General features: G+C 41.7%; 1 protein-coding gene and 1 pseudogene across 1 annotated transcript; one reads left to right on the top strand and one right to left on the bottom strand.

Annotated features, from left to right (window-relative positions):
- Positions 1-219: 219 nt before the first annotated feature.
- Positions 220-3,945, top strand: LOC115561139 (uncharacterized; annotated as a pseudogene).
- A 3,694-nt stretch (positions 3,946-7,639) lies between these two features.
- Positions 7,640-11,761, bottom strand: LOC115560852 (extracellular calcium-sensing receptor-like). The gene is made up of 8 exons (XM_030380472.1): positions 11,532-11,761; positions 11,050-11,425; positions 10,503-10,790; positions 9,617-10,165; positions 9,248-9,469; positions 8,735-8,858; positions 8,170-8,642; positions 7,640-8,062 (listed from the first exon to the last, which is right to left on the bottom strand). The coding sequence occupies exons 1-8, from the start codon at positions 11,759-11,761 to the stop codon at positions 7,640-7,642; spliced, it is 2,685 nt and encodes an 894-aa protein (XP_030236332.1).
- Positions 11,762-12,847: the final 1,086 nt, after the last annotated feature.

Consider the following 12,847-nt stretch of genomic DNA (forward strand, 5'->3'; position numbering starts at 1 on the left):
TATTTATTATTCTTCATCAATCAAAGGTTGTATTAAATTCCATCTTCCCAATTGTGGGCCATCAAAACTGTGATAAAAATGTAAAACTTTTTATTTATTTTTTAAATCACTCTTAAATTATATTCCCTTATTATGATTTCTCCATCTTTCATTCCATAATATATGATTTATTATGAATTATTACAGATTTCCCGAGTGACAGTGAAAGGTGGCCCAACCATGGGGATTTGCAGGTGTCCTTCGGCAAAGATTCCCAAGGAGGTGAATGCTAAGAACATCGAGCAGTTCAGAACCATCTCGCTGCTCAGCATTGAGGGGAAGATATTCTTCACCATCCTATCCCATCGGTTGACAGAGTTCCTCCAGAAGAACAACACCTGTGTACAGAAGGCTGGAATCCCCAAGGTTCCAGGATGACTCGAACATACAGGTGTGGTCAAGAAAAGGAAAAGGAGACCTAGCAGTGCTGTGGCTCGACCTCACTAATGATTATGGATCCATTCCCCATAAAATGGGGGAAACTGCACTGGATCGGCACCATGTCCCAGGTAAAATCAGGGACCTTATCTTGGACTATTTCAAGAGTTCTAAGCTCAGAGTCACCTCTGGGACAGTCACATCCGCGTGGCATCGGCTGGAGATTGGGATCGTCCAGAGTCCGCCAGCCCCCCATCAGAGCCTTCATGGACGACCTGACAGTAACTACGACGTCAGTGCCGGGTTGCCGATGGATCCTTCAGGGCTTGGAGAAGATCATCACATGGGCTCTGATGTGTTTCAAGCCTGTAAAATCGAGGCCCCTGGTGCTCAAGAGAGGGAAAGTGACTGACAAGTTCTGATTCTCTCTGGACGGCACCCCGATTAAATAGGTCACCAAGAAACCCATCTGAGCCTCTGAAAGACCTTTGGTTGCATCCTGAAGGACGCTGCATCCATCAAGGCTACAAATCGGGAGCTGGAGGAGTGGCTGACATCAGTTGACAAGTCGCGTCTGCCTTGTAAATTCAAGGCCTGGATGTATCAGTAGGTGTTCTCTCCATGATTCTGTGGCCCCTACTTGTGTACGAGATCACAATAACCTCAGTAAAGGGCTTTGAGAGGAGGATCATCTGTTACATCCGTAAATGTCTGGGCCTGCCACGAAGCCTGAGTAGCATCGCTCCGTACGTGCAGAACAACAAAATGAAGCTCCCCATTAGCAGCCTGAATGAGGAGTTTATGGTTACCCGTGCAAGAGAGGTGCTGCAGTACAGGGAATCCAGTGACCCGACAGTCTCCCAGGCTTGCATTGTAGTCAGGACTGTGAGGAAGTTGAGGGCGCAGGAAGCAGTCGAGCAGGCTGAGTCACGCTTGCGTCACAGCGTGCTGGTCGGCCCAGTTGAATCTGGATGAGCAGGGCTTGGTAGCGTTTGAACCACGCGCAACGACAAAGCTCTGGGCAAAGACAGCCGCTGATTTGTCCCAGAGCAGGTAAGAGCTGGTGTGGAGGAACTGCGTGCTAGCCAGATGGTGGGAATGCGACAGCAAGGCCCATGGACAAGATGGGAACAAGCAGTGGACTGCAAGATCCCCTGGTCCAAGCTTTGGCAAGCTGAGCCTTACCGGATCAAGTTCCTGTTTCCGTCTATGACATCTTACCAAGCCTATCCAACCTCTTCTGCTGGGGCAAGGTTGACATACCATCATGTCCTTTGTGCCTCAGAAGATGAACGCCAGAGCATATTCTTAGCTGATGCCCAATAGCCATGGGAGAAGGACGTTACACTTGACGCCACGACCAGGTGCTATGGCGATATCAGAAGCCATCATCACGTGCATTACTCCGAACAAAACTCTCCGACCAGCAAGGCAGGCGATTGCTTTCGTCCGAGCAGGAGAGAGGCCTTAGCCCCGGCCAAGGGGGGTAGTGGGATTCCTTGAAACCGTGAAAGCCGACCTGGGGAAGCAACTCAGATTCCCAGAGCAAATCATGGAATCCAAATAGTTCTGTTCTCAGATTCTATCAAACAGGTGGTCCTACTGGAGTTGACAAGCATGTCACAGGTCACCATTTTGGCCAATTTGACCGCGGTAAAGTACCTTGACCAATAATAAAACAAAGTTATTAATCCGTGCTGTCTGGATCATATCATCAGGGATGATATCATTATCCAAGACAAATTCCCTCTTAGGAAAGTTCAAGCAACAACCTTTGAAAACAACAAATCCTTATTAGAGCCAGAAAATTGTTACTTGGCAAAAACGAATTTTTATAAAATACACAAATATGTATTATTTTTCATCAGAATTCTTGACACCTATGAAAGAGGTTTCGGGTCACATCTGATTTTTTTTGTTAGTTTTCAGTTGATATTCGGAATTCTGTGATTAAAGTCAGAATTCTGCTGGTGGCCCGAATCCTCTGTCTTTTGTTGGTCAGCACGTGGTTCCAGTCCTGTATGTCGTAAAGTGACCGTCTGACCTTGGTTCCTTACAGGTAATTTTCCCATTCTTGTGACTTTAAACTCTTTTTTTTTTATTCGCAGAATTGTGAGATAAAGTTAGAATTCTGACATTAAGACACGTGGCCCTAATCCTCTTCCATGGACACCCACACATCAAACATATATTTATCATTTTATTTGTTCATTCAGAATTAAAATTAAAACAAATATAAAGATAAATTACATAAATTGTAGGTGATCTTTAATGATTTATTTTCAAATCATATTTCACGTAAGAAAACCCAGAATAATCATAAGAATTATGATTATGAAATATTTATGAATAAATGTGTGATTATACAAAAAAAATCGGTATATTTTTACTTTAATCCATTTTTGATGAACATCAATTGGAAAGATGTTATTTAAGCTCTGATTAAAGAGGAATAAAAAATGGTATTTTTCTGCATAAAAAAACAAAACCACCCACATTGGCATAACTGGGCGGTTTTGTTTACATTCACAAGTCAGAAACATATAAATGAATATGTTAAATATAATTGCATTTTAATTGTGTTCATGTTAAAGCCAAGTCTATCGAAGGAACACATGTTTAAATATAAACAAGACTATAGTAATATTTCTAAATATCAAGCAGCAGTGATGGCTCCCATTGCTGTCAAGATTTGTCTTCTATCAGTCATGTTCCTCTTGAAGCTGCCCTCTTCACAGACTGCGCCTTCATATTCGAAGAAGAATCAAACTGTTTTTACGAAGACGGTGATGTGGTGCTAGGGGGCGTCGTTCCTATACACAACACCCTTGTGTCTTCTCTTCCAAAGTACGCATCCAAACCAGAACCTGGTTACCACAAGTAGCAAGTCAACATTTCGAGCATCTAACGTCAGTGTTTTCCTGGTGAAAATGTTTTACTTGTCGAGTGTGCATCTAATTACCAATCACAAAATGATTAGTTTCAGTGCCCGTGACCTGTGTTGGATGCAGAACATGACCTTTGATATTAGGGAGATCAACCAGCGCAATGACTTGCTGCCTGCGCTTAAGCTGGGGTTCCATATCAGAGGCAGCTGCGACGAGGTCCCCATGTCTCTGAAGGCCTCCCTGCTTCTGGTGGATGGACAGCCGGGCCCCCCAGCCAACGGGAATGGGAGTCTGAATGCCGTCGGGGAGCATTCCGGCAAGGGAGATCTCATCAGTTTAGGCTCCAGGTCTCCAGTGTTAGGTTGTGCCGCTGTCACCAGCTCCCCGACTCCTTTACTCATATTGGTCACATAACTTGTCGTATTTATCATATTAATATCACACTATGTCAACTAATTTGTACAATAGTTTTGGATGCATGTTATGTGCAAAACAATTACACGTTGAAATTCGTTAAATATGACTTATATAAGTCATATTTAAGTCATTCATCATTTGAAATAAGTCATTCATCATTTGAAATACAACAGGGAAACTTTTTATGGAGAAGTAATCCTCTGTTTGTCCCTCCACTAGGTGAGCTACTTTGCCTCCTGCAGCTGTCTGAGTGAGCAGACAGAGTTTCCCATGTTCATGCGCACCATGCCCAGCGATCAGAGGTGTCAAGTAACTAAGTACAAATACTTTGTTACCTTACTTAGGTAGAAATTTTGGGTATCTATACTTTACTGGAGTAATAATTTTTCAGCCTACTTTTTACTTCTACATTTTCACGCACTTATCTGTACTTTCTACTCCTTACTTTTTAAAAATGGCCTTGTTACTCCCATTTAATTTCGGCTTGTTTTTATTCCGCCAGCGTTCAAAAAAACCTATCCAGATAATTTGCGCCATCGGATAGAGTGAATTTGATTGGTTGGATGAGAATAGAAACATATACCATTCTGACACCTTATTGGTTTATACGCGATCCATGGCACCTGCGCATGACCAGAGCCCGTCTACATTCTCTGACATGACATAAATCGCGCCACATTCCAGCTATGAAATAGCAGACGATGAGCGAAATGTCCCAACCAAGCACCAGTGAGGAGGTTGGTAGCCAAGAAGACCAGCCAACCCTTCTACATCCCTGGCCGTACCTGGAAGAATTTTTTGAGATGGTTGGATGCAAAAACAACTCAGTTCTTACTCGTTACATCTTAAATTCCTGCAGCTAAGCTTGGAACATAGCCTACTAGCTGCAGTATGTTCCAATAAAGGCTTTTGATAACATGCCTCTGAAGTTTGACTTTTTGCACCATTCCAATACTTACAGGGAACTAGTCATCATATCTTCCGCTCCATGAAACACATGTTAATGCTCAGTAGTACACATATTCTTTAATGTATTTGCATTGTACTAATATGCATTCATTTTCAATGGGTAGCCTATAAATGTGTCTGAAACAGGTGCATCCCAATTTTTTCAACATTAACATTAAAGTCATTAGATGGCCTTTAGAAAAATGTTTTTTGGGGCGAAGTGGCTGTGTGTGTCACTAATTCACAGATGGGATAAATGCAGTGACCAAATTCCTTGTATGTGTGAGCATACTTGGCAAAAAAAGCTGATTGTAATTCTATAGGCCCCTGTGGCACGGCCTACGCTTTTGTCCTTAATGGCATTTTTTTCCCCTTGCATTACTTTACTTTAATACTTTAAGTAGTTTTGAAACCAGTACTTTTATACTTTTACTTAAGTAAAAAGCTTGAGTTGATACTTCAACTTCTACAGAAGTATTTTTAAACGCTAGTATCTATACTTCTACTTGAGTAATGAATGTGAATACTTTTGACACCTCTGCCAGCGATGCCTTCCAGGTCAGAGCCCTGGTCCGCTTGGTTAGCCATTCGGCTGGAACTGGGTGGGGGTCATTGGCGAGGAGTCTGACTATGCACGCTTTGCCATACAGCTCTTTCTCCAGGAGTCCTTAATGTAACACTTTATTGGATTAGCAGATTAAGAATTCTTTATACAACAATATTCTGGGCCAGATTACTAGGTTTGACTACTGGAGCAAGATGGATAATTAATGAGACGACGCAGTTTAGTTTGACGACTTATTATTCACTAGCGCATTAGCTATTAGCATATGTTTAGCTTCACACGTTTATGAGTCAGACCACAGTTAAACTCACCGAAGGTATTTTCACAAGAGAACTGCGTCGCTCTGACGGTTCATGTTTGTATCTGGGTTCGGTTATCTGTCTAAAGGAATAGCGCAGTGGCTTGTTCTGGCTCGGAGCATAAACGCATGCGTTCCTCTCCGTCTCATCGCCCTACGTGCGCAACTCACGGCACTCTCACGCGACCAACTCCTCCCGCAAACAACTAAGAGTTCACACTTCAAAATAATAGTAACTTATATTTAACTTCAATCGAAAACCAACGTAACCTTTTTCATACACTTCAAACTAAATAGTTACATCAATACAGAGTTTTTGACCAAGTATATGACTTCAATAGCTCTCCAATTAATGCCTTTGTAGCCCAAATATTGACAGGGTTACATTTGTATAGTGTGTGTGTGTGTGTGTGTGTGTGTGTGTGTGTGTGTGTGTGTGTGTGTGTGTGTGTGTGTGTGTGTGTGTGTGTGTGTGTGTGTGTGTGTGTGTGTGTGCTGCTGTTCACTATGATCCTGTGGTTCTGAGTCAGCAGCGTCTGGATAAGCTAGATATCATTCAGGTAGATGTGATCGATAGCGCAACTGATTGAAAGTTATGCATTTTTGCTATTTTGTATTAAATTTAAGCAAGACATTTCAACAACACTAAATAAAATCTCCTTCCTGGAGTTCAAGTTTGTGGCAAATACTTCTCAAGCTACTATTTTGCTACAATTCGGCCGGACTTGCATATTTATTGTGTTTATAGGGGTCATCTTCAAAGGTCATCCTTAACTTCTGCACTGTATAGTATAGTAGTCAGTATAGTGCAAATCATCATGACAGCCATTTGGCAGCGGAACAACACAGGCATCCATTGGATCGCGGGTGATGCCTGGGCCACAGCCAAGTCACTCTAGGAGGAGTTTGGCGACCTCTTGAGCGGCACCTTGGGCTTCGGTATTCACAGAGCCCAGGTTATTCCGGGGTTGAAGCAGTATCTGTCCAGGCTTCGACCATCCAACATCCAAAACCCGGCTTTCCTCACCGAGCTCTGGCAGGAGACACTCAACTGCAGACTGAACGGCTCTGTCAACACACATTCTCACATGGTCAACCATCTGGATCGAAAGCCTTGCAGTGGCATGGAGGATTTAAACGACGTGTACTCTGCCTTCTCAGATGTGAGCCAGCTCAGACGGAGCTTCAGCGGCAGTATGGCAACTCAGCTTGAGGAGTACAATCCCTTTCTCCTCTATGTCGTGGTTCAATCTGGACTGCAGAGAGTCAAAGCCAAAGTTCCATTCGCTCAATTCTTCTTAACCATGGCCGAGATAACCCTCACCACGAGTCATTACTTGTTGTGGAAGTACCACAGACGTCTGACGCAATCTTTAGGATTCATAATATCATCCGAGGAGCACATAGCTTTTGGTCATGATATTAGATATTATATTATATAGATACCTACATATTATATTATTATTATTATTATTATTATAATATTATATTACATTATATAGATAAAGTGCTCCGGGAGTCCACAAGCGGTGCATTCTGAAGGGACTGAAACAGGAGTAATAGCGGTAGTTGAGATTTTTTTTGCTCTCTGAAACTCATATACTGATGTTTACTTGTTGGGAAAAATTAATTATTTCCCAATTATTTTTCTTGTTGCCCCCAAAAAAATAATTAAGATACTCTGGTTCCATGCATTCCTATATGATAATCAATAAAACAATCAACAAGTAAATTATTATAAATTTGTGGATCTCGTCAAGTTTTTTCCAATGTGTGCCGCAGCTGATCAGTAAAAGAAAAAGTTATTCAAAATCTGGATGAGTGCATCGCATACACCTGGAGAGGGCGAAATGCATGTAAAAGGAAGTGAGTCTTAACTCGCACAATTCACATTAGGTCAACATATATATATTATGCAGCATTATGACTGTGTAAGTTAGCAAGTATCTAAATGGTAAATTTTTTACATCATATACATATTGATGAAAATCTGCAGAACTTTTTAATGCAAGACATAAAAAAGACGGATAAAACATCAAAGATTGTCAGTGTATCATCTATTTATTTATTTATTGGAAAATATACACATCCTTTATGTTTATGTCATCATTTACGCATCATATTTTTCTTGCTGTTTTTTTCTGGCTTGAAAATGATAATGTAGCACTTTGGAGCAAAAATACAAAACAGTACACCATAAGCAGAAGCCAGAATTGCAAAAATATGCACAGCAACGGTGTATTTACCGGCGGTGCTAACGTAGACGGGAATGAAAGTGATCCACACTGCAAAGAAAATTAGCATGCTGAACGTAATGAATTTAGCTTCATTGAAATTGTCAGGCAACTCACGGGCCAAAAACGCCATGAAAAAACACAGGCATGCTAACAGGCCGATGTAGCCGAGAACACACCAGAAGCCGACCTCCGAGCCGGTAGCACACTCAATGATGATGGTGTTCCTGAGGTAGCCTGTGTTGCAATTGGTGAAAGGTGGGTAGGTGAGCAGCCAGATAACACAGATCAAGCCCTGAATAGTGGAAAGATGGGAAAGTGTCATTGTAACTGTTGAACTAAGCTATTTCATTTATTGATTGATTCATTCATTGTGGGATTACCACTGAATGCTAATTTTACCTGGACCAGCGTGCAAAGAAGAACACTTGCTCTTTGCTGATTGGGTCCGAACAACTTCATAACACCACTTCCTGGCAGTGTGGCCCTGAAAGCCATTAGGACCACTACTGTCTTAGCTAGGAGGCAGGAGATGCATAGAGCAAAGCTGATGCCGAACGCTGGGTACCGGATACGGCACAGCCAATCAGAGGGCTCACCGATGAACAAAAGCCCAATGAGGAAACAGGTGGCCAGGAATAACAGAAGGAAGAAGCTCAGTTCCATGTTGTTTGCCCGGACAACAGGTGTGGCCCTGTGTTTATAGAACATAGCAAGAACAAGGAGAGAGGAACTCGTTCCAAGAACTGATCCAGTACATAGAACAATACCCATTGGCTCCTTGTAAGACAAGAACTCAACATTCTTTGGGAGGCAAAGGTTTCTCATGTCGTTAGGCCACATGTCTTCTGGGCACCGTGTGCAGTCCAAAGAATCTGGTAGTAGAGAGAAAATGACAATAACTCATGCTAATAAACATAAGGAAAAAAATGAAAGTGAGAGATGGATCTTACAGAACGTAACCCACCGGTGTTGTTGCTGACCTCCCCTTCAGCGCAGGTGACACAGTCAAAACAGCAGACAGGCTTCCCCTTCCTCCTGGCTACACGCTTCCCTGGTGGGCAGCTCTCACTGCACACAGACCGGACCGCCTGAGAGGCAAAACAAGGCCGCTCAGAGAGGGACCTGGACTGGATAACACTAGTTTATTTTTCTTTGGTGGCTGTAAATATGCCACTTAAATTACCACCGACTTAACCATATATATGAGGCTATTAAGGTTAAAGACAATTGCTGTGATGATGCAGCCAGTTTGTTGAAAAAAAAAAACATGATACATTATATATAAACAAAGCAGATCTTTATTATTGACTTCATGTTTGATTTTTGTAGACTCTTGAAATGATCTTTGAAGGTGGACAAATAAAAGATCCAAAAGCTTTAAAATAAAAATCAGCAGATTTCCTAATGCATTTATTAAATGAACACAGAACAGTCTGAGAGGAAGAGGAAGCCTGGGCGGGATTTGACGAGAACACACCTGTTGCCAAACAGGCCACTGAATTGCAGAATCATTCACCACCAGGCTGAGCTCTGGAGACAGGGAGGCATCGTAAAAGCCCACCTTCAGCAGCCGCAGAGAGCCATCCTGCTCCCGTCTCCAGTTCATGAGGTCATACGAAGCGATGGGGTCACCGTTATGATCAAAGTCCACTTTTTCACCCAATATGGAGAACTTAGTATTCTTCATGTAGTGGAACAGCTAAAGGGAGGGATGACAAATATAGATGTTATTTATTCTAACATTTACAAATAATGAATAATGCATTTATTTGATGAATAAAGTATAACATAAAATTGCAACAGCTCCATATACAAATCATATCAATGGAAGTAGGTGTCAACACACCTGCCACGGCTCTAGACTTTGAGGTTTTCCACAGGTGCCGTTCACAAAGGGCCCCTGCCCCGCCTCACAGTCACTCATTTTCTGCAGTGCATGGGCCACCAAATACACAGCCTTGTACACGTTATACGACACCCTAAGCTGGCTCACATCTGAGAAGGCAGAGTACACGTCGTTTAAATCCTCCATACCACTGCAAGGCTTTCGATCCAGGTGGTTGACCATGTGAGAATGTGTGTTCACAGAGCCGTTCAGTCTGCAGTTGAGTGTCTCCTCCCAGAGCTCTGTGAGGAAAGACGAGTCTTGGATGTTGGACGGTCGAAGCCTGGACAGATGCTGCCTCAACCCCGGAATTACCTCGGCTCTGCGAATACCGAAGCCCAAGGTGCCGCTCAAGAGGTCGCCAAACTCCTCCCAGAGCGACTTGGCTGTGGCCCAGGCCTCACTCGCGATCCACTGGATGCCTGTGATATTCCTCTGTCGAATGGCTCTCATGATGCTTTGCACTTCTGACTCACTGTTGAAGTTAATTATGACCTTTGAAGATGACCCCTGTTAATACATTGAATAGAAAGTTTCTGTTGAAAATTGTGAGATAGTCCGACCAAAGACTAGCATTAAAAGAGTAGCCTAAAGAAGAATTCAATACAAACTTGAAGTCCAGAAAACAACTTTTTATTTAGAGTTCCTCAAATTACTTGCTAGACTGGATTAGAAAATAAATTACTTAAAAAAAATACCTGACTTGCTCCATTGAGTAACCGAATCAACCCAAATGTTTTTAACACTTCCATTTTAAATTCAGTATCATTCATCTTTAATCAAGGTTTATTTTGTATTTTTTTCTACAATGAATTCAAATATATTAAAACATCGGTCCTACATCTACCTGAATGATATCCAGAAGCTCATCCAGAGGCTGCTGACTCAGAACCACAGGGTAGAGATGAACATAGGCAGCACACACGCCATAAAGGGACGACTCGTGGAGAAAAAGCTGTATGGCGAAGCGGGCATAGTCAGACTCCAGGCCAATGACCCCCACCCAGGTCCAGCCGAAGTGGCTGACCAAGCGGGCCAGGGCTCTGACCTGGAAGGCATCGCTAGGCATGGTGCGCATGAACATTGGAAACTCTGTCTGCTCGCTCAGACAGCTGCAGGAGGCAAAGTAGCTCACCTGGAGGGACAAACAGTGGATTACTTCTCCATAAAAAGTTTCAGAAATGTACAAGCCTATAAATAATTATTTGACCATATTTCATATTGTTTTTGTTTCATGTTAATGTTTTCAAGAAAATATGAATCCTGCACAACTTTTCGAAATAAATATGGACATAGTTAAATATACGTATATATATCTGGTATATCTGGTCAAATAAAAAGTTATTTATATATATATATATATGATTTAAAAAATATAGTTCATAAAGTCTCACCAGGGGGATCTGAAAGGGGCCCAAACTTCTAAGCAAAGCCATCGACACACCAGAGGATGCATCTCCTATGATAACAGGAGACGGGGACCTGGTGACATCGGCACAACCTAACACTGGAGACCTGAAGCCTGAACTGATCAGATCACCCTTGCCAGAATGCTCCCCGACTGCCTCCAGACTCACATTCCTGATGGCTGGGGGGCCTGGCTGTCCATTCACCAGAAGCAGGGAGGCCTTCAGAGACACAGGGACGTCGTTGCAGCTGTCTCTGATGTGAAAACCCAGCCTCAACGCAGGCAGCAAGTCACTGCGCTGGTTGATCTCCCTGATAGCAAAAGTCATGGTCTGCATCCAACGCAGGGCCCGTGCACTGAAACTAAACATTTTGTTAACGTTAATCAGATGCCCACTTAACAGGTAAAACATATCATAAATGCCCAGGAAAACATTGACGTTAGATGCTCAAAATGTTGACTTACTACTTGTGTGAACCAGGTTCTGGTTTGGATGTGTACGTTGGAAGAGAAGACACACGGGTGTAGTGTAGAGGAAAGATGCCCCCTAACACCACATCTCCGTCTTCGTAAAAACTGTTTGATTCTTCTTCTCCGATGGAAGTACACTCTGTGAAGAGGGCAGCTGAACTTACAACAAGGTCGTTCAAGAGGAACATGACTGATAGAAGAAGAATCTTGGCAGCAATGGGAGCCATCACTGCTGCTTGATATTTATAAATATTACTATAGTCTTGTATACATTTAAACATATGTTTTATTTAAGAAACAACTTGGCTTCTAAATGAGCACAATTTAAATGGCAATTATATTTCAAGTGTTCATTTATATACTTCTGACTTGTGAATATAAACATTATAGAACCGCCCAGTTATGACAATGTGGGTTGTTTTGTTTTTTTATACCGAGAAGTACCCTTTTTTTTTCTTCTTCAATCAAAGCTTCATTAAATACAATCTTTCCAATTGATTGTCATCAAAAATTAATATATATGATCTATGATTTAAAATTGATTATAAAATAGGACCTACCGTGACATGGTGTAAATATATGTTTATATCTATTTTTGAATAAACTATTATTTATTTTTTATAAATATATGTTTCATTCAAGTTGGTGTCCACGGAAGAGGATTGGGGCCATGTGTTATAATTTTTTCGAGCTCTGACTTTAATCTCAGAATTCTGATTTTAATCTCAGAATTCACAATTTATAGTCAGAAGAATGGGAAGATTACCTGTAATGAACCAAGGTCATTGAGTCAATTTTCCACATGGAGGACTGGAACCACGTGCTGACCAACAGAAGATAGAAGAGGAAGAGGATTAGGGACACACGCATTATTTTTTCCAGAATTTTAGGATTTATGACTTTAATCTCAGAGTTCTGACTTTTAACTCAGAACTCCAAATGATCACATGTCGCCAGAATCCTCTTTCATAGTTGTCGAAGAAAGAAAGCCATTCTGATAAAAACTAATATAAATTATTCATTTGATAAGAAAATGTTTGAAAAAGTAATTATTTTTTGGCTTCAATTAAGATTTGTTTTGTTTTTAAATATTTTTGTTTGCTCGAACCTTTTAAAGACGGAATTTGTGTCGGATGAATGATATCATTCCTGTTAATATGATCAAGACGGCACAGATTAGTAACATACCTTGTCAAGGTACTTTACCGCTGTCAAGTTGGCCACAATTGTGAGCTCTGACCTGCTTCCTTGTTCGTTGAAAACACACTATCCATTATTTCAGATTTTTTGTTTGAGAGTGAAACATTGTGTTG

This window comes from Gadus morhua, chromosome 16, assembly GCF_902167405.1.
Source record: "Gadus morhua chromosome 16, gadMor3.0, whole genome shotgun sequence".
NCBI classification, from domain to species: Eukaryota; Metazoa; Chordata; class Actinopteri; order Gadiformes; family Gadidae; genus Gadus; species Gadus morhua.

Bases quoted from the DNA above. Each gene is read 5' to 3' on its own strand.
- LOC115560852 (XM_030380472.1), bottom strand. From the start codon at position 11,761: ATGGCTCCCATTGCTGCCAAGATTCTTCTTCTATCAGTCATGTTCCTC. The intron at 11,426-11,531 runs GTAGTAAGTCAA...CAAAATGTTTAG, and splicing joins CCAGAACCTGGTTCACACAA to TTTCAGTGCACGGGCCCTGC. The intron at 8,063-8,169 runs GTAAAATTAGCA...TCCACTATTCAG, and splicing joins TTCTTTGCACGCTGGTCCAG to GGCTTGATCTGTGTTATCTG.